At 48.5% G+C, this 19,643-nt stretch overlaps 9 protein-coding genes across 9 annotated transcripts; 3 read left to right on the plus strand and 6 right to left on the minus strand.

Moving 5' to 3' along the window:
• Positions 1-692: 692 nt before the first annotated feature.
• FTJAE_969 (amino-acid oxidase) lies at positions 693-2,477 on the plus strand (the record flags this gene model as incomplete). The annotated part of the gene is made up of 1 exon (XM_037356635.1): positions 693-2,477. One exon carries the CDS (start codon positions 693-695, stop codon positions 2,475-2,477), a length of 1,785 nt encoding a protein of 594 aa, XP_037211999.1.
• A 289-nt stretch (positions 2,478-2,766) lies between these two features.
• FTJAE_970 (guanylate kinase) lies at positions 2,767-3,443 on the minus strand (the record flags this gene model as incomplete). The annotated part of the gene is made up of 2 exons (XM_037356647.1): positions 2,767-3,344; positions 3,398-3,443. The coding sequence occupies 2 exons, from the start codon at positions 3,441-3,443 to the stop codon at positions 2,767-2,769; spliced, it is 624 nt and encodes a 207-aa protein (XP_037212000.1).
• Positions 3,444-3,870: 427 nt separating this feature from the next.
• On the minus strand, positions 3,871-7,749 carry FTJAE_971 (uncharacterized protein; the record flags this gene model as incomplete). The annotated part of the gene is made up of 1 exon (XM_037356658.1): positions 3,871-7,749. One exon carries the CDS (start codon positions 7,747-7,749, stop codon positions 3,871-3,873), a length of 3,879 nt encoding a protein of 1,292 aa, XP_037212001.1.
• Positions 7,750-8,489: 740 nt separating this feature from the next.
• On the minus strand, positions 8,490-9,137 carry FTJAE_972 (uncharacterized protein; the record flags this gene model as incomplete). The annotated part of the gene is made up of 1 exon (XM_037356669.1): positions 8,490-9,137. One exon carries the CDS (start codon positions 9,135-9,137, stop codon positions 8,490-8,492), a length of 648 nt encoding a protein of 215 aa, XP_037212002.1.
• A 1,357-nt stretch (positions 9,138-10,494) lies between these two features.
• Positions 10,495-11,085, plus strand: FTJAE_973 (PHO85 cyclin-1; the record flags this gene model as incomplete). Its single annotated transcript, XM_037356680.1, has 1 exon — positions 10,495-11,085. The coding sequence occupies one exon, from the start codon at positions 10,495-10,497 to the stop codon at positions 11,083-11,085; it is 591 nt and encodes a 196-aa protein (XP_037212003.1).
• Positions 11,086-11,760: 675 nt separating this feature from the next.
• FTJAE_974 (fungal hydrophobin domain protein) lies at positions 11,761-12,195 on the minus strand (the record flags this gene model as incomplete). The annotated part of the gene is made up of 2 exons (XM_037356691.1): positions 11,761-11,820; positions 11,875-12,195. 2 exons carry the CDS (start codon positions 12,193-12,195, stop codon positions 11,761-11,763), a joined length of 381 nt encoding a protein of 126 aa, XP_037212004.1.
• Positions 12,196-15,413: 3,218 nt separating this feature from the next.
• On the plus strand, positions 15,414-16,232 carry FTJAE_975 (uncharacterized protein; the record flags this gene model as incomplete). Its single annotated transcript, XM_037356702.1, has 1 exon — positions 15,414-16,232. One exon carries the CDS (start codon positions 15,414-15,416, stop codon positions 16,230-16,232), a length of 819 nt encoding a protein of 272 aa, XP_037212005.1.
• Positions 16,233-16,557: 325 nt separating this feature from the next.
• FTJAE_976 (GATA zinc finger) lies at positions 16,558-17,439 on the minus strand (the record flags this gene model as incomplete). The annotated part of the gene is made up of 3 exons (XM_037356713.1): positions 16,558-16,695; positions 16,758-17,042; positions 17,095-17,439. The coding sequence occupies 3 exons, from the start codon at positions 17,437-17,439 to the stop codon at positions 16,558-16,560; spliced, it is 768 nt and encodes a 255-aa protein (XP_037212006.1).
• A 933-nt stretch (positions 17,440-18,372) lies between these two features.
• Positions 18,373-19,536, minus strand: FTJAE_977 (uncharacterized protein; the record flags this gene model as incomplete). The annotated part of the gene is made up of 2 exons (XM_037356724.1): positions 18,373-18,845; positions 18,909-19,536. The coding sequence occupies 2 exons, from the start codon at positions 19,534-19,536 to the stop codon at positions 18,373-18,375; spliced, it is 1,101 nt and encodes a 366-aa protein (XP_037212007.1).
• Between the last annotated feature and the right edge of the window lie 107 nt (positions 19,537-19,643).

The raw sequence follows: 19,643 nt of genomic DNA on the forward strand, positions 1-19,643 counted from the left end.
TATATATACATACATAGACATTTAACTTGGTCATTCACCACAATCGCGTTCATCTTCTGTGACCAGTCTAAACCTTTCTCATCAGAGAGTCTATCAGGTTTATCGTAGACCATCCTAAGTATGTCTTTACTGTCATCAATCATCCTGATATATCCTACGCCTGTCAAATGTTTCCATGGCTTTTGAGTGAAGTCTTGCGATCGGCTACTTCTTACGTGAACCCGGAGAGACAGCTCCACTATCTGCAATGACAACGCGACTTTACTGCACTGCAACATTGGTAAGTGTTATTCTATTCGTAAATCGCCGCTATTATCTTCGATATTTAGGTGATCACTGCCTTGAACAAGGTCCTGCGGCCCGGCGTTGATGCCCTCGATGGGGTTGGCGCCAAGCCATCAGGGTCTTTCATGCAGATCAGGTCCCATCGCCTTTTCACTTATGCAACTGCCGTGCATATTCCATGGAACCTCATGGTCGACTCAAATGCAGCGAACAAATTAATTGCAATCAAATGACAGAGTAAATGCCATCAAGGTGGACATGAATTGTCGCAACTTCGCAGTTCTTGATTGAGAAGTATGGCTCAAGGTGGAAGTACTTATAGCGCAATGGGCGTCTCAACTCACTCAGACCTCACTGCTGTTTCTCAACCCTCTTCTCTATAATATCAGGCCTACTGAGAAATTACAATGGTCAATTTCTCTGATGAGCGCTTGGGTGCCTCAGCACTCCTTCTGCTCTTCTTGAGCACCGCACATGGCAGCAATCTGCCACCGAAGGCTCAGCAAGACAATTCCTGCACTGAAAGGCCTCAGATGCAGAACTTTGAGTCAGTCGGAGCTTGGTTCGACGACGTCGCGAATCTCAATTGTACCTCAGTCTCCAAAGCCCCCAATGCCTCCATCGCCATTGTCGGAGGTGGTGTTTCCGGGCTCACCACCGCTCTCATGCTAGACAGCATAGGCCTTCATAACTGGGAGATCATCGAAGCTAGCGATAGAGTCGGCGGACGCTTCAGAACCAAGTTTGTCGGTGGTACACAGGAGTTTGCGGAGATGGGCCCGATGAGATTGCCGTATACCGTTACCTATAAGAGTGACAACTCTACGCATGAGTATACGGAGCATCGCCTGACTTTCCAATTGGCTGAGACTCTCAATTCCATGAATGGGAATGACTCAAAGTGGAAAGTCGACTTTATCCCTTGGATTCAACATCATCCCAATGAGCTTATTGCTTGGGGAACTGGCCGCCATCCTGATGGCAGCATCCCGACAAGAGCAGACATTCTCGCAAACTCAAGCCTAGCTAAACCGCCAGCTATGGTATCAGCCGAGTATAACGAAACCAAGCACCGCATGAATGAGATCCTCAAGAACGAAACTACGCTCAAAGCCATTCAAGCAGATGTCTGGCGGTCTCACAAATTCGTCATGAGCCAGGGCTACGATGACTGGAGTGAGCAGTGCATGATGAGGGAAGCCTTCCATGCCAGTGAAAACGTCACCGATGCGATATGGACTGCGACGGATTATGATGTCTTCTGGGATGAAATGGTGCATAACTCAAATCTCGCATTAGACGGGACGAAAGACTCACTAGGCGAGACGGAGTGGAAGTGCGTCGACGGAGGCTTCAATCGGCTTACTGATGCTTTCATCCCTCACGTTTCTGATCGTCTGGTTCGCAATCGCAAGATCAGAAAGCTCGAGCCAGTCAAGAGCAAAGATGGCCAAACTCGAACAAGACTCTCATGGTACCCCAGCGTCAAGAACCGGACGTTCGAGTCGAAAGACTACGACTACACCATCATGGCAGTTCCCTTCACAATGACCCGCTTCATGGACCTCCCCTCGTTCTCATCCGTCCTCGGCCGCGCAATCAGCGAAGCAGGCCTACGCTTCAAATCCGCCTGCAAAGTCTCCCTCCTCTTCTCCGAACGCTTCTGGGAGAAAGGCGACCGCCCCATATTTGGTGGTTACTCTATCCCCGAGAGTAGACCCATCGGCGCATTATACTATCCCGTCTATGGATTGAACGAGTCTCGGCCTGGGCTGATTACACACTATCGTGGTGGAGACTGGAGTGATCGCTACGCCAGCTTCTCTGATGAAGAGCACGTCCAGGCAGTTCTCGATGCAATCGTCAGTCTTCATGGGGAGCAAGCGCGAGAGCTATACACGGGTGATTATGAGAGGCTATGCTGGTTACAAGATGAACATACTGCGACTTCGTGGTGCCGTCCTGATGTTGAGCAGCACAATCTGTACATCCCGGCGTATCATCAGACGGAACATAACACTATCTTTATTGGAGAGCACACGGCCCCTACCCAGGCTTGGATTAGCTCTGCTATATACTCCGCTGCTAGAGGTACTATCCAGTTACTGCTAGAGCTGGGGATGGTGGAAGAGGCTAAGGAGATCAATCGACGTTGGATGGGCAGATGGATCAGGCACGAGGCCAAAGCATAACTTGAGAAAACTCTTTAGGCACGGATAAAAGTTCATCTCGTCACAGGGCTGATATTCAACCTTTCAGTGTATATGTGTATAGACACCAATGTTGTATGTATTTGGTGCCAAGGCCGGCCAAGGAGTCATCATTTAAGTTCTTATCATATTAGCTTTATGCTGTAGCCATTGGTCAGTCATCGTGGTATCGATGTCTAAGTTGTGGGCTAGAAGTGTTATTTGCAGTTGAGACTTGTGACTGTGAGATTATTCCGGCAGAGAGAACCTAGTATGTATTCGGTGGAGCCACCTAACTAAAGATTCGACGCGGAAAGACAAAGTCCTCCAGCTGCTGATACGCTTCATCAAGATCGTCGTTGACGATGATGATATCGTGCACTCCAGTCTCCGCAAACTCAAGCTCTAGCTTGGCTTGTGCCACACGCTGAGAGATACTCGCCTCATCTTCTGTTCGACGGGCGCGGAGTCTGGCTTCGAGTATTTCTAGACTCGGGGGCTTGAGGAAGACATAGCGAGCAACCAAATCTGAAGACTGTATCTTCTTTACGCCCTCCATCTTGATATCCAAGATGGGAGCCAGACCCTCCTTCATCACCTCAGCCATGGCTTTCCTGCTTGTGCCATAGAAGTTGCCGCTGAAATAAGTGTGCTCGACGAACTCCTTCCGCATTTTCATGCTGTGAAACTCTGGCGCGGAGCAGAAGAAGTAGGAAACTCCCTCAACCTCTCCTGGTCGCGGCCGGCGTGTTGTGTGTGAGACAGCGGAGGAGAAGATGGTTGGGTGATTGTCCTTCAGTCTCTGGATTAATGTACCCTTGCCAACACCAGAGGGGCCGGATATAATGATGGGACGGGTATCGAGAAGCGCTGGAGCATGTTTAGTGTGGTGAAATAAAATAGAAGGTTAAGGTAATACGTACCTGTGCTCATGTGGTATGTAAGTGACTCTGAGCCAGAGATATCCATGGTCTCCACGATACTTGAGGGTGTAGACAGTTGAGAAGAGAAATGAGATTATCTGGGGGATGATGGAGATGAGTCGCTGCGAAGGTTAATGGGAACACAATCCCGTATGAGTCTAAATGAAGATGCATAAAGTTGAGGGTTAAGAGAACAAGCCCTAAGACAAAGTCAAACACATCGCATCATGTACAGACGGTAAACTTTAATGCCTTCACTGCTGCCTAAAACGATATTTTATGATGAGAACTTAGTTGCTAAACTATGCAGTTAAATGTTCCGCCTCAGTGGTTCCTTTCATCGCTCAACTATGCACATCTCCAACAACCATCTTGTGGCTAGAACGCCACGATCTCCCCAGCAGTTAACTCCACTTCCAAACGCCATGCCAATAGTAATAACACAAGGCACAAGACTGTCCACCGCATCTCTATCAATCAGTGCTCGCAAACTTGACACTCTTCCTCCTCTCCCTCTCCCCCGTAACAACAGCCCTTCCAGGGCTCGAGCTGAGGATCCCTCCACTGCCCTTATTCAGCGCATCCCTCGCCATGCCTACCGCTCTGCTCTGCGGTATGTCATTGCCATCGCTCTTGACAGATCGATCTATACCTGCACGAGGGCTTGATCGCCTACTGCTGCTTGCTCCATGCTCATCTCGTGCCCTCGTCTTCTCTACGGTCGCGCGACCAATCTCATCAGACCGCGCTGTGCTGGTTTCGCCGCGATATCGACCAGGTAGACAGGCATGTCCACAGCCATCGAGGGGACAGCAGCCATCGCTGAAGGTAGTTGAGCCGCTAGAGTCTGGCTGATCGAGAACAGCGTGCCATGCTGTGAGACAGGAAGCATGGCCGCCGTGTGCACAGCCCGGACAGTACCACCATTGGGAGAGCCACGAGTCTGGGGAGCCCAAGGCAGTTGGTAGCTCCACGGGCGCGAATTCAGCATGTGTTGGTTCTCTGTGGCCACAGACAGCGCATGGCGCCATGGTGGTGCGGCATCGCTCACAAATCCAGATAGCTTCTGGGCCATTTTTGGGATCAAGCTCCCTGGGCTTCTTGCACGCAGAGCAAAGGAAGCTAACCTTTCCATTCTGCTGCGCTGGTGTGAAGATTGCTGTATAATTCTCGCCCCACTGGGGCAACCCTTCTGGCCAGCCTTTGATGCACAAGTTCCGTAGAAGCGACGCCTCAATGAAGAGGCCCATTTGCATCAGTCTCGAGTGGTGCTGTCGCAGGACTGCGTTGGCCTGATGATAGTCTATCACAAAGTCGGGTACTAGAGGCTTCAGAAGGAGAACGATGGCCGAAGCATTAACAGCAGAAGTTCGCGACTCGTAGTGCAAGGCCTCTGTGATGGAGGTGTAGGGATCAAGCGGTGAGACAATTGGGCTATTGCCAGACACAGTAGTCGGGAAGGGATATAAAGGGTCATCGTCCCATGGGAGAAAGTCTGTCTCCACGATGTGAGGTCGTAGATCTTTCTGCGCAGGAAATAGGTCCTTGGCAGGACTGTCGGATCGATTGGGATGACTTGCTGGAACAAGTACTTGTGACTGTGGGGAGTCTTGCTTCGCTGGAAGGGACTCCGCCACAATCTTTGGGGGCGACGGTTCAGATTGTAGGGGCTCTGACGTTTGCGATGGGAAAGAATCATCGGTTCCCATTGTGGTTTGAGAGATTAAGAAAAGATCCTCCGGCGAGTCGGTCGGCGGCTTCTTACTATGTGAGCGTGACTTGGGTGAATCCGTGGGCGTATCGGCATGAACCTCTTCGCCGCGAATGTGACTCGGGTACTCGTTATCCTTCTCCATGTCCGAGGCATGTCTCGCAAGGCTCGATCGCCAAGGTCCGGTGCCTCTCGGCGTCGAAGCCGAAGGTTTCTTGGTCGCATCAGACGTCGAAAACATCTGAGCAAAGCTCTCGTCCGAATCATGGCGCGTCACCCTCTGAACCTCTGGAATCGTAGAGTCCAACGATAGAGGCTCCTTCTTCTTAGGCGGGGGCACATCAAGGGCCTTGAGCAAGACCTCGGCGTCGTAAAAGTCGTATCCTTCAGTGCTAGATATCTGTGAGCTCTCGCTTTCATGGCTGACATCAGAGACGGGAACCGAGTCGAGCCGCTTTCGGGGGGTGTCTTCGAACCTGTCATTTATGCCAGGCCCAAGACGAAGTTCATCAGGCTCCGTGACGGCTGCAAGTCTCTTGCCGACCTGTTGTGCATGCTCTTTCGAATTTTCTGGAGCGTCAGCCGGTCGCGCGAGCGGAGTTGGGACGTTGGACGTGCTCTCGAATCCCATCGCGAGGAGGGATCGAGTGCTCAGAGAGCGGCTGCCGAGCCCAGACTTTCCAGAAGGACGTCTGGGCGTTTCGTCGCCGGGGGTTCGACTAGCAGTATAAAAGTCAATGGGCTTCAGCATTCCACTTCCCTTTCTCTCTTCTATCTTCACCTTCTGGAAACGTCCGAGTCGGAGGTCGAGGTGGTATTGAGCACGACGATCGAGGAGTAGGCCGACCGTGTAGGCAAGAACGCGCCAAGTCTGTGCTAATCGGAAGTACGAAACGCTTTCGGCTGCGCGGGCGTAATGTTCTAGGATAACACCGACTCGTTCATTAAGCGGCTTGCCATCTTTAACGTATGGGAGCTCCTGGTGGAGCGTCTCGAGGTATAATCCTGAGAGATATTGGTAGATTTGTGTTGTCTTTACAGCAGGCAGTCGACCGAAAGCCATCGTTTGCTGCGTTTTGAAGACACCTGTAACATTGATGGCTTGGTCAAGTGCCAGGAACGGCTTATCATCAAGGCCAGATCCAGAAGGTGGCGTCGTGCTCAAATTGGTGGATCGTCCGGCTTTCCTTCGACTTATTCGTCGTCGGGGACCAAGAAAACTGCCAACGACATCCTCCTCCGAGTCGCTACGGCTGATACTCAGCATGGGGGCATTGGGGCTCGATCCGTAGGGGCCACGAGGCACTATCTCGGCGTGGTGTGTGACAGGAGGACGAGGTCGACTGCTTTGATGAGACCGTTCGTCAAGGAACATCATAACATCACCTTTGGGTGAAAATGCCATAGATGAGGTAGACTGACGATCAATGACTTTGGGCGCATATGCGACATCGTTTTGCGCAAACAGTCCGTCTTGGCCAACTGTCCAAAGCATGTCCTGGTCTTGCCAGAGCAGAGTAGCCGGTGAAGCGTCGAATCTCTCGATTTCCTTATATGCCATGGTCGGCCGAGCCAGGTCCCAGATGTGTACTGCCGAAGTACCATACCGACGAGAGCTGCTATCATCGTAGGACACTGCTATTTGAGCTACGCGTTTGTTTTGCGCTGTGGCAGACCACAGGCCAGGTCGCCATGCGATAGTCCAGATAGGCGCAGGTGTTGTCACAGACCATTTCGGCTTCTGTCGTTTATCGGCTGAGCTCGAAAGATCCCACACATGGAGTTTCGTATCTCGACCAGCACTGATAAGGTGGTTTCCGTCTGGATGCCATGCGATAGAGGCGCAGGCCTTTTCGTGTGCATTGATCCTCAGCAAAGGTCTTGCTGGTTGGCGCACATCCCACTTGAGCACCACTCCGCCCTCAGTACAGCATGCCATCTCGTGTCCAACCTTTGGAGACCATTTGACTTGCCGGACCGAGTCGATACATTTTAACGGCGCGAATCGTTGCCGAAAGGTGATGCCGCCCGATCGTCCTTGGAGAGGTGCCGCAGTATCGAAAACGCGCGCCATGCCATCTTGGCTGCCTGAAAGAAGCCAGCTCTTGAGATGTGGATTGACATCGAGGGTATTAACCTGGCGCGAATCTTCCTGCATCTGCATGTATTCCAATGGCTCGGCCGCGCCAGATCCGACTCGTGCGACATCGTATGCGAAGATCTTGCCATTCGCGCAAGCCGTGAAGATTGTTGAACCACCATGCCATTTGACATCTCGAATGCTGAGCTGATCCGCTGCCTGGTTACCCTTCAGTCCAGCGGGCTGGGCAGTAATCGCAGCCCTCAAGTCCACGCCCTCGCGAAAGTTGAAGTTGAAGTTGTGGGGGTCATCGAGGACCACTGTCTTCAGGATATGTCCACCTGCCAGGACGGCGGCTCTTCGATCGGGGGAAACATCGAGGGCAAGTATTGGAACACCGGCTCTATACACGGCATCTTGCGACTTTGACGGTCGAAACGAGGCTGAGATTGTAGAAGCGGGCGCGCTTGTTATCGAGAGATTGGCTGAATCGCCTGCGGGGGTCTCGGTGGCAGCCTTGCCGAGGAGCTTGCGCATTATCCTTGAGTCGCGGTTATACATTGTTGCGGGGATCTGCGATAGCCGATTGCGACGCCATTGAGATCAACTCAACGGGCCATCGACGGCATTCTCGTTGTTCGGTGTAGAGCGTTAGATGCGGTATAGATCTCCCTGTTGAAAAGGGATATCTCTCATTGGTGTTTGGCTAACTATCGCCGCCCATCAACGTGAGCTCATGTGGATCCGAGGCTCGGCACAGTCACGTGGTACCCTAGACCTCAAACTATCGTGATAATATGAATTTAAAACAAATCAGATGGACACTTACATATTTATTATGTTTGAAAGGGCGCAGGAAGTTTTAGGGGATTTAATTCAGTAGCAAGTATGTTAGTCTGAACATGAAGGAAAGATTCGTTTGGCAATATTGTCAGGCAGTGCTGTGAAATGGGGAAACCATAAATCACTGCATGGTGAAGTCGCAGCTATAGAAACCCTTGACGATGCATACGTGTTTGTTTGGGAACAAAATATCGAGTTTCCAACTTAGATTTATATTTGACAGTTTGAATGCTACTATATTCACTGACAAACCCAACTGAATAACACATCTCTCGTCCGACGGGCACAATTGCCTTTCTTCCTCCCACCACCGAAACAAGATCTCAACACCATGAAAACTCCCTACACGAAAAGTACAACAGCTAGATAAGTCTCAAGCATGGCAGTGTATGATATGCCGCGACAAGCTTGTGACTAGGACTGCTGCACAAATGCATCGTCCTCCTCTCCCGTTCTCCTCATTCAGGACCAAAGGTGGGGAACTCCTCGAGGTTGGTAGGAACAGCATCGCTAGCAGTGGAAATGACCCCAGTAGCGGTGGTAGTAGCATCAGCGGTAGTGGTAACTCCTGGAACGGGTACAGGTGGAGGCACGGCAGGTGGTGCACCCCCAAGGCCCCCTAACCCGCCGAGGAGTGGACCAAGAAGACCGGTGACGGCATCAAGTTGTCGCTTGTTCAGGCGATCGGACCTGAGTCCTCCAAGAAGGCCCGTCAGAGCATCGAGCTGTCTTTTGTTCATGGGTACGGGTTTCAATCCTCCCAGAAGTCCAGTCAGGGCATCGAGTTGTCTCTTGTCCAGACCACTAATGGGGCCGGCGGGATCTGGCTGTTGACTTCCGTCCGTGGAACCGAAAGGGTCGACAGTCGGGACTCCGAAGGCCGTGGTGCTGGTAGCAGTGGTTTCGACGAAAGCATCGGTGGTAGAAGCCTCAGAGTCTTCACCGTTGCCCAAGTCAATGATCTGGATTACGGATCGGGGAAGGGTCTGACGTTTCTCCAGGCCAACGGCGCCTTCAACGGAACGAGCTACTTCATTCTGCTCAGCGTTCAAGGGAGCAGCCAAAGTGCTGCCGAAAAGCAATGCAAGAGTAAGGAATGACTGCATTTTGAAGTAATTGCAAGATTGCGTTGTAATGAGTGGAAAAGGAGTGTGTTTGAAGATGATAGAGAATACTCAAGACTGGCTGGTAAGTCTTCCAGTTTTTATATCTAGACAATACGGCGGAGCATTCAGCTCCAGGTACGCAAAGACTGAGCGAGTAGGACAGGGGCCCTTTGCAAGTCTAGTGGAATGAAATATTATACATGATGATCCCAAGCGCTGATCCTCTCATCTCTGTCAAAAGTAAATATTGAAAGAACTGAGGGGGAGGGGGAATGTGAACTACAACATGTTATGCAAGTTTGCATTGCCAATATACTATCACAGTCAAAGGGGGGATTTTACAATGGAAGATCGTCAGTACTGCGTAACTAGCAGCACATTTCGCAGACCACATACGGCAAATCAAGGGAGGAATTCATTTACTTGGTAGCAAGTAGGGATTGTTGTTAATTAAAGTAAATTGCACTTACCGAGTTATTCAAGAGACTATTGACATTCCAAATTTTAAAAAATAATAAAGATGCAGCATAATAAAGCTTGAGAGTGAGGAACTCGTTCAGAAACAGTGACTTACATGGAGATCAGTGACGTTGAGAAACACGGCAGACAGTCGGACCGATCTAAAGGGAGTGCCGCGCAAACGTTTCAAAGCGTCTCAGGCACCCTTATTAGAGTTGTTCTAACTACCTTATTGTGTACAAGTTCCTGGTTTATGTCAGACACGGCAGATTCTCCCTCTCCTCGGCAGACAGCAGCCGCTTGCCCGTTCTAGCAAGCGTGCAAAGTAATCAAGCTAAGAATTGTATCTATATTATATCTGATCATTCCAGTCAATCGGTCCCTGCATCCAATGTGGTACAGAGATTAAATGCTGCTCATCGAGAGTCATCATGGGGCTACCTATATGGCTGGGAACAGATATTCCCTTGCCAACCTGAAGAATTTGCCTTGAACACAATGCCATTGAGAATTTGAGAGACTTTTTAAATTATAATACAGTAGCCTTTGGACTTGTTACTGGAGCCTGCGTCATCATAATGATCATAATAACAGCCACTTTAAACTTTGACAATACAAATAGTCTCGCCTTTGTCAAATTGTACCCGTGGCGCTGTAAACTCGTCTCAAATTCATCTTTGCAAGCCGTTCCCTTGCCCAAAGGTGATTAGCCCTTTGCAACATAATTGTAAGTGGAGATCTAAAACTCATTCTGGACCAAGCCAACGTCTTGACTCAAGCCTGGCAATCTGTTCAACCCCCTGGTCCCAACACTCACGTCCCATCATTTATACACGCACTTACTCAAATATTCGTCACTAATAATTCGGTGTCTTAGCCATACATGGCCATGGCAGACATGTCGTCCTACTCAACAGTTTCAGAATCTCGGAGTGTGGGCCGGCCATTAACAGATGCCTTCGTCGACCTTTATTTCATGAACTACATCACCACCATAGCGGCTGACGCAGTGCCTTATTTGCACCAAAGACCAGAATACTCCGCAAATACATGTAGCTTCATTGCAAAAGGTCCGGCAACAGACACTCTGCCCTGCTTGTCGTCCTTTGTCCGCACTCTCGTGATAACATTCAAGTTACCTAGAGCCGTTATGATTGCGTCTGCGATATATCTTGGTCGTTGGCGTCTTCGACATCCTGGAGCATCTGGACCCGACCCCAGTGCTCCATATTGCTTAGTCCTGGCATCTATGATCATAGCCGTCAAGCATCTGTACGATGATCCTCCGCCTAATGCTCGATGGGTGAGGTTTCTGAAGAAGAGTGGTATTCACTATTTCACCTTGGAGAACGTCAACGCGATGGAAATTGAGATGCTGTACGACCTGAGGTGGAATGTCAATATGTCTTCTGCAGATGTACACAGAGTTTCGGAGCCTGTCCTCTTTGTGCTTGGGAGCGAACTGCTTAACTATGCCCAACAGTATTAGTCATAGGCAGGACATACCGACAAACTTAGTTGAAGGTATTAATCTCTTATAAATAGATGCATGATATCAAAGTTTGGTGTAGTATTCCAGTCATGAGTTAGATGTGTTATTTACGATTGAGATCCGTGGCTAAGAGCGGAAATGAGTAGAGACCTTGTAGCGAAGTTGTTACTCAGGGCGTCCCAGGGGAGACATCCGCAGCATCTTGATATCAACCTAACTCTTTCTGCTTCATGATGCTATGAATTGCATAGAAGAACACGAGGAGGGTGGGATTGGCTGTAATAAGATCAATATTGCTGGTAGGAGTGCTTGACCGTGACAAATGAAGAAACCGGGTATTCACATGTGACAATGATGTTTGAATGCCGCGAAATGATATGATTGAGTGCTAATTCTAAATTATGGCCCTTGCCGATGATTAAATTACACCTGGCAGACCTATGAGGCCTGTCGTAAGATGCATACCATCAACAGCACATTTTCTCATCCCCAATTACCCCACAAAGCAATGATAAATACAAAATTCAGGCAATTGAACTTGACGGTCGCCCGAGAACACGAAGGTAAAGACTGTGAGTCGCCAAACTGGCATGATTGTAACCCGATGTAAAGATCATGGTAAAGATACCGAAGGACTCCAAACTCTGGGCCATGAATAATGGTCAGAAGCTCTTAGATAAGGCTGCTGAGAGCAATGCAAGGAAGGGCGACGTTGACGAGACCACCGGTGGCCTAAATTCATGATGTTAGAAGAAGCTTTTCACAGGGAGATCAGAGAACACTTACGCTGCCGCCGCTGTTCTGACAACAGGCGGCGTTTGCCTGGCATTCCTTGTTAAGGAGGCCATTAGCAATAGCCAGAACATTAACATCAAGCTTGGAGCACTGATCAAACAGGCTCAGGTTATTAAGGATACCAGCACCGTTGCCAACAGCGTTGCCGGCAGGAGTGTTGGTGACCTTGTTGCAGCAAGTGACCTGCATGTTGTTTCCGCAAGCATTGTTGGCCTGGGCGACAGTTATCTGATCAATGGAAGGGTACGCCCTGATCTGAGGACCAGCGGCCACGGTGGCGGCGAGGAAAGCGACGATGGTCATGTACTGCATCTTGAAGGGTTGGGGTTGTCGAAGACAGAAGATACTAAAGAAGGGCTTTGTGGGTTTGTGGGGTGATGGGATGGGAAGTAGTAAATGAAAATTGAACGAAGGCGGAGAGATGCTGATGAGAGAAGATTTTGGTTCGGGGGGTTACATTGTAGTCTTTATATCTGGATTACAGTCGATTTTAGGTCAAGGGAGTCTGCTGCGCAGGAACGCGTTAGTGCAATCTCCCTCATTTCTTTGATGCCCGGAATAGTTTGTCATTCTCTTCGGGATCGGCATTGTCCTGCTACGCATATGTCGCTGAGACAGATTCTCAGGAAAAGTAAGCTAGTAGTTCTTGGATCATTTGCTTGTTTTGATATCCAGACTACCTGGCTCCCTCCCTTAGATCCGGCGTGAACACGAAGCATCGCATAGTGGTATGAAAGAGGTTGGATGAACCAACAATCTCTTGGCTGTTGAGCTACCCTCTACGGGCGAACTTTGATAGGAGGTGTTAAAATAAACTCATTAAAACTTATCATAAGCTTAGCCTATTTTATCTAGGTCTTCGTGTTACTTAGGATCGAGGTCCTGTGTTTTCGTTATTCCGCTGGGCAACTTATTCGCGTACCTAGGTCAGTACAGTACCAAGATCCAATATCCTGCAGTCTTGCCTCATGTGATTGGCTGCCGTATCAGACTAAAACAGGTCTACCAAGTTCCTGGCACAGAACCGACTGCAAGGGATAATCAGCACGAGGAGTTCACTTTGCCATGTTCCCCATTTGGAAATTCGGTCCTTTTTCTGCCTCAGACACGGCACATGAGAAACACGGCTCATAAGAAACACGGCACATTAAATGAAACACGGCTTAAGTCACTGGTAAGACCTTTCTTAAGCAAGAGGAACCACTGGAATACCCCACACAATAAAGCCCGAACGTCGATCCACTTCAGCCCTAACTCCCCAATAGACTGAAGTACGCTTACGGATCTGGGGTAAAAGGCTGTCTAAGCCCTTGCATATCAACACCGGGATTTTTGTTTCCGCTCTTGTTAGCGTGGCTCCCATCGGGACTTTGATATCATCGTCGATCCATCGTCATAACTATTCCCCTCACATTCTGCTAGTACCCCCTTGACCGGTTCGAGTTTGCTAGAAACAACAAGATAGTCAGAGACTACACCGATGACTTACCATCATTCTGCAACTGAGGAATGGATGTTCCGGCGATGCCCCTTGCAGCCTCCTTTTAATTGCAGAGGATACGAACTGGGTGGTGAGAATGAATTGGCAAACAGCGCCGCCAAGTTCCATAGTCCGCCTTCAAGATATTCTCACGATGTTCTACCAACAGCTGGTATGCCCTTTCGGGCCGTTAATGGCGTTGTTGTAGTGAAAGATTCACGGCAATCGTATTACTGCTAATATAAAGATTGGTACTATTGAGACGAGAGACGTAAGACGTGCTTCTATGACAGTTGTTTAGTCAAGAAGCCACTGGTTGCGATGCTTGAAATACCAGCATTTAGACTAAAAGCAGCCCGGCCCAGCTGCTCATCGAGATGGCCTTTCTGAATACACATGGACTCTGCCAACAGCAAGTAGATCCTCGGCGGGTTGATCATCTCCATTACCAATCTTTCCCCTCTGTGCATCAACCACCCGCCCACATGATAGAAGTCTATACGAGGTGTCAATTTCATGCGTACCTTCACTTGCGTCACTCTTATACCATACACAAGTTGTCTCAGTCTGCGAAGAGAGGTTGCTCTTCTCAGTATATCTCGGGTTGCATTTAGTAACTCGTGTTATCCAAGCCGTAACCCTCGTATTGTAATTGAGCATCCAATGTTGAGCTTGCTTTTGTGATATTGTAGCAATTGTTCAGCCATGATGGTATATGTCTAATTTGTGGGCTAATAAGTGTATTGTTTGCACTTGAGACTTATGACTAAGAGTCTAAGTCAGCGCAGAGAACTTGGCTTTCGTGATATCTGATGTTTAGGGTAGACTTTTTAATATGATATTAACAATTGGCGATTTACAGCAAATGCTTAATTGATGTATACCATGAGCTTCATATCACGTATTTCTAGGTTTTAACTTATTGTTTTATTTACCTGTGCTTATTTTAAGAAAGTGTAACATAGCTGAAAACTATTTCCCTCTGTTCACTTTTGAGTTCAATGCGCATTAGTTAGTGACGTTACAGCGTGATGTCGGCGCCGGCATTAGATTGAATATCCACTTTTCGAGGTACACATGCCCGCTGCAAGTCATCCGTGACGAGTTTCAAAGTATCTATAGTAGCTAAAACAAGCCAATCCCGTAACCATCATGTTTCGTCTATCCATGGTCGAACGGAAGAAAAGCTCCTGGAATAGTTACTACTCATAAAAGTGAAGATCAAGCATCGCCGATGGCTCACTCTAAAGGAGACGATTTCACAGCAGTGAAATCGTGATATTGGAGGGCAGCACGTTCATCCAGCCACCCGCAGAAATCTAATGCTATCTCAAAAGCAAGTTTTCTAACGTAGATGAAGATAAGTGTGACACTCCCGTAGGCAAGACACGGGACAGCAATCACGTCAGTTTGGTACTCTACGGAGCAAAAAAGAGCGCCCAAATGTCTCTCATAAGGACGAGATCTAGAATCCAAGACGAAAGCATCTAGATCGATCTCGCGATATGAGGTCGAGATTTAATAGTCAGCCAATCGTCAAACATAGAACTCTGTGTTCACTCAACCCTACAGCGGGGCTTGCATTCCAGGCGATCTCCTTGCAGTTGTGATAAGCCAATAGGGTATAGCTGGTAGACGAAACGGTCAGCCGCACATCCAAACAATCTAGCCCCAGGCGGCGGCGACTGAAGACGAAAGCGGTCAATGATAAAATTGCCTTGCAGAAGAAAGATACCGCCAACTTCATAACCTTGAAGCCAGGTTCGGCTTTTGGACATGTTAGCTGATCTTATAAAGAATAACTACGCCCGCCACCTTGAAGTCTCCTACCTTTGTATTCACAATTCAGCAATGCACTACGATCGTTTCTGGAACATCCAAGACTCTCTTTGAAACATTAGGCGGACGCTTGTTCCCTTCCCCTCTTTTTCTTTTACAGGCTCAGAAGCTTGCTGATATCATTTCATCCTTTTTGTTCATATCAAAGCTTAGCTAAGCTTGTTCTACATATTACCCTCGGAAATACCATTGGATCAACTGGGACCTCGATATGGCATTGGCATTTCAATCACATAAGCCATTACGTAGCTGGCCCACCACAAATTTTCAGGCCCAGAAATACCAGAGTCAAAAGCCACAGAGTCCTTACTGCCCTCACTACAGCTCTGCTCACGAACCATCGCTTCAAGACTCCCAGCCACGACCAGTATCAGCTTCATCGTGCTATTCTGTACCCGAGACACTCCCAAAGAGAAATCTAAAGATAGAAGCTGCTTCTCAGCTTCGATCTTTTTCTTCTGCTTCAGGTCGCATTCTACGACCTCCGCTTCAACTACATCAACGGCCTTTCTTGTCTTCAGAGAACATTCGACCAGCCAGGCCTACTCCCGTCCGGAGAAGCCAGTCTGATCCTGTCAAAGATTGCAGTCTTGAGCCTCCTCCTGTTCCTCCGAAAGATGATGTTATAACTCATCCCCAACAAGGGCATGGCCTGTGTGTTTCCGGCGATAGTGATTTCGAACCAGACAAACGCAACACCTTTGGATATACGGAACATCCCACTACGTATACTTCTTACTGGTCTGACCCTAGCTGCAGTGAGAGTGGGAGCAGTACAGATGATGAAGAAGAGTCCACGGATGCCGGAGAAACTGACTTCGAAACATCTGATATTGAGGACAGCTTGTTACACCTTTCCGTCATTCAGGCTCAGCGTCTTTCTTTACACACTTGGATTCTGAATCCTACAACAGCTGATATCGATGATAAGCCGGGATCCAAGTTGAACTGGAGAAGCCGAATTGGATACAGAAATATCGCCGGGCCTCATCACTCGAAGGAAACAAAACGTTGGGGGATAATATTTTAGTTTATTCTATTTTACAGCTACTACCTATTAATTTGAAGACCACCTACTGAAACATGATGTCCAATATCGCGACTTGTCTCAGCATCTTGAGTTACGTGATGAAGCAAGTAAACATGTTGGATGGATGTAGTCAAACTCTTGACTCAACTCAATTAGCATGTGCTAATGTCAATAGGATAAGCTCCCGAAGGATATGATCCAGCTAAATGGTCCGTTGTACACAAGTAGTTGATAAACTTATACTACAAAAACGCCCAGCACTTATACATAACGCTTGATTTCGGGAATCGAAACAATATCGAAACTGACTTGACTGCCAAAGGTTCTAGGCCTCAGAGAGCCCGGTCATGCCTGGAGCTTTGTTTAGCCCCCTGTCTTGTTTGAAGAGAATAGCAATCTCGACATAAAGTCTGCTGCTGTTGTGATAGGCGAGCAGTAAATCTAGTGCAATTGCCACATCTCGCTAGAAGACCGACGGGCTATTGACCGTTAGACATGTCCTGGCTCCCTGGAATATCGACTTACGAGTTCTAGCTTTGGAACCTCTGTCGACGCAATCATCGGTCTCGTCGCAGACAAACCGATCATGTGCTGTTGAGAAGGTCCAGGACCTGATTGAGTTCTTAGAGAGGATTGCAGTGAGTTGACTTGCTGCAGTAATTGCTTCACTATCTCCTGATTTCTAAGCATTTCGTTGATATCCTCCTCTTTAGGTAGCCTGGCTAGATTCACCTGTGTGAGGTACTGTTTCAAGGCAATTCTCCGGTTTGCCTCGGCAAAATTGGAGATAGCATGGGAACGCGACATGATCTAATCAGAATTAATAGAATTGAAGAAAGCGGTGATATGATATCTGCCTTACCTGAGCGAGCATCTCTCTATAGGTCTTGTTCCCAGGGTACCGTTCCAAAACATCTTTGTGTCGGGCTTGAGCAGCTGGATTGAGAATGAGGGCGCGTGCGTGAAGATCTGATAACCCTGTCGAGGAATGATGAAGACGACGGGGTAAGTTAAAATCGGGGTGAATAGGTTGGGGAAGAGAAGCTCTCTCTTGCTTGGTGGGTGTTGGTCCATGGGATGTAGATGCTGATGGAGATCGTGATTCACGATGGCTGAGAAGTAGATGAGGTGGGAGAATCTCCGATAGAGACGGTGGTTTTCGATGGTTTGAGGGACCCGAATCGTCTGAAGATCGTGATGATTTCATTGTGCAGGACTATTAAAACCTGTTGGTGTGATGAGAACTCTTCGGGTGAACGGAGAGGCGCGGAAATGTAGCCGTGTCAACTGCCGGGGTGATATAGATACCGAATGGATCTACCGCTGAAGCCTCAAAACAGTTGGTGGCGTTGGGGGAGTCTGCTCACATTCCGCCTCATGCCAGGAGAGAAAGTTCCGGGGCGGAATCCCAGGTGATCGATCATTGCTTGGTATTTGACGCAGGCATAAAGATCGACGCGGCACATAAAGCCTGAGCGACTTATGCGTTGGCTAAACTAAAGTGACATCCCGTGCTCACAGACGACAGAGTAAGACATGTTTCAGAAAGTAGCTGGTCGCTCAATGTCTCAGAGACTGCAGCATCTGCTAGTACCAAGACGCTTTCCTCCCTCGAACTAGTTAGCAAAGATCCGAGAGCCGGTGTTATGTCTACGGCTGGACCCACTGATACGGGACTCGAGAGGTGCCGGTTACCTGGTAAGACTCATTAGTAAGCGTAGATCAGAAGCTTAGCTCCTGGGACAAGAATGATATGTCAATGTCCCACCATACATAGAATACCATGGCTACAATTTGGGCCAGAACAGAGCAAGACGATGTATCAAGAAGATGTGAATGTTAGAATGTCTGTGATAATCAAATATAGAAGAGAGGGCCAGGGTTGCACAAGGATCAAAAAAGGACAGAAGGAAGTTAAAAATACAATCAAAGTTAAATACACTAAGCTGATGTGACGATCCGTCGACTGAACCTTTCTTAACTATTACAATGAACTCCATACATACAGTCTTGCCATTATCCATAACTCATTATCGTTCCAAACGCTATAATAAGCGCCATATCATACAGTCTTTTACCTTCCTATAATACTGGTACTTGTACCGAAGAATCTAGCTCATAGTCTGGGCGTTCCTAATCATCATTCCCAGAATGAATCAAAGGTATAACCGTTATAAGGCAATGACTGGCTGCGACCCTGTGCTGCCAGGCTGATCTGCAAAGGAAGTGGCTGGTTGGTGCTGGGGGAAGGGCTCGACTGAAAATCAAAGAGAGCCTCCCCGCCAACGTGGACCATATTGCCGATATTCACGGTCTCAGGTAACCCGGACAGGGACCGAATTGGCAGTGCATAGGAGTTTGAGCCCCATGGAAAGTTGAGATCTGGTTGAGATAGAGGGTTTGCGTGTTGTGGAATTGATGAAGTTGATGGGATTGACATATCCACAGATGTTGGGAACTGTGAGATAGCAGGCACTTCTGAGAGCTGCCCTCTTTGGGATGAGTCGAAGTCGACTGCGTTTGCATTTGAAACTTGCCCCATGACTGCAGGATCCCATTCTGGAAGACTTTGGCTTCTCATGTTGAGATTCACCTGGCCTTCTACTGTTGATACTAGAGAATAGCGGTGTTAGTAATGACCGAATCGAAGAGCTGTATCACTGAAGCTGAACTAACCTCTCATTCCAGATCCAAAGCCGTCTACCCACGGGATGCCATTACCAATGGGGGCTACTGAAGCTGTAGGCCTCGTTTTGGATGAATCCAACGGTGGCTTTTGCATGTCTAGATATTGCTCCATGCTGGCAGAAGTCTGTGCTAGATCATATGCGTCTGAGCTCTCATCGGTAGAAGGAGAGAACCTGGCTACTCGAATGAGATCAGAGCCATCAGCAGACGACCGGCCCGTGAGGTAAGAGCTGCACTCTTTCTTCAAACGGACGCAGCTGACGCAACGAGCTTGAGCGTCGGAAGAAGAGGCGATGCACCTTATCTTGCGATGCCTGCATTGTTCTGGGGAAATGTTAGATGGATGAGCGTACAGACCAAAAGCCAGAGGAGGGGAACCTTGCTTACTGCACGCTGATGAAGCTCGCTTGTAGCCGAGCTTGGGCCTCGTATTTGATTTTGGTTCCTCATCTTCCTCTAGATCTTGCTGCATATCCATTTGATACTGAATCATGCCTGGGACTTGGCAGGTATCGTATGGACTTAATTGAAAGTTGTCATGTGAAGATTGAGCATTCTGGCCACCTAGCATATTTGGCGTATCAAGCTGATACGTGCTGAAGGAATCAAACGACATGATGGAGTGAAAGCCGGTCAAGCTGACAGGCATGGATGCCGGGTACTTTGGCAGAAGTGTGAAAGCTTGATTGTCGATCGAAGTGTAAGTTTTTAAGTAGGTGGGGG

Source organism: Fusarium tjaetaba, assembly GCF_013396195.1.
Source record: "Fusarium tjaetaba strain NRRL 66243 chromosome Unknown NRRL66243_c0000021, whole genome shotgun sequence".
NCBI classification, from domain to species: domain Eukaryota; kingdom Fungi; phylum Ascomycota; class Sordariomycetes; order Hypocreales; family Nectriaceae; genus Fusarium; species Fusarium tjaetaba.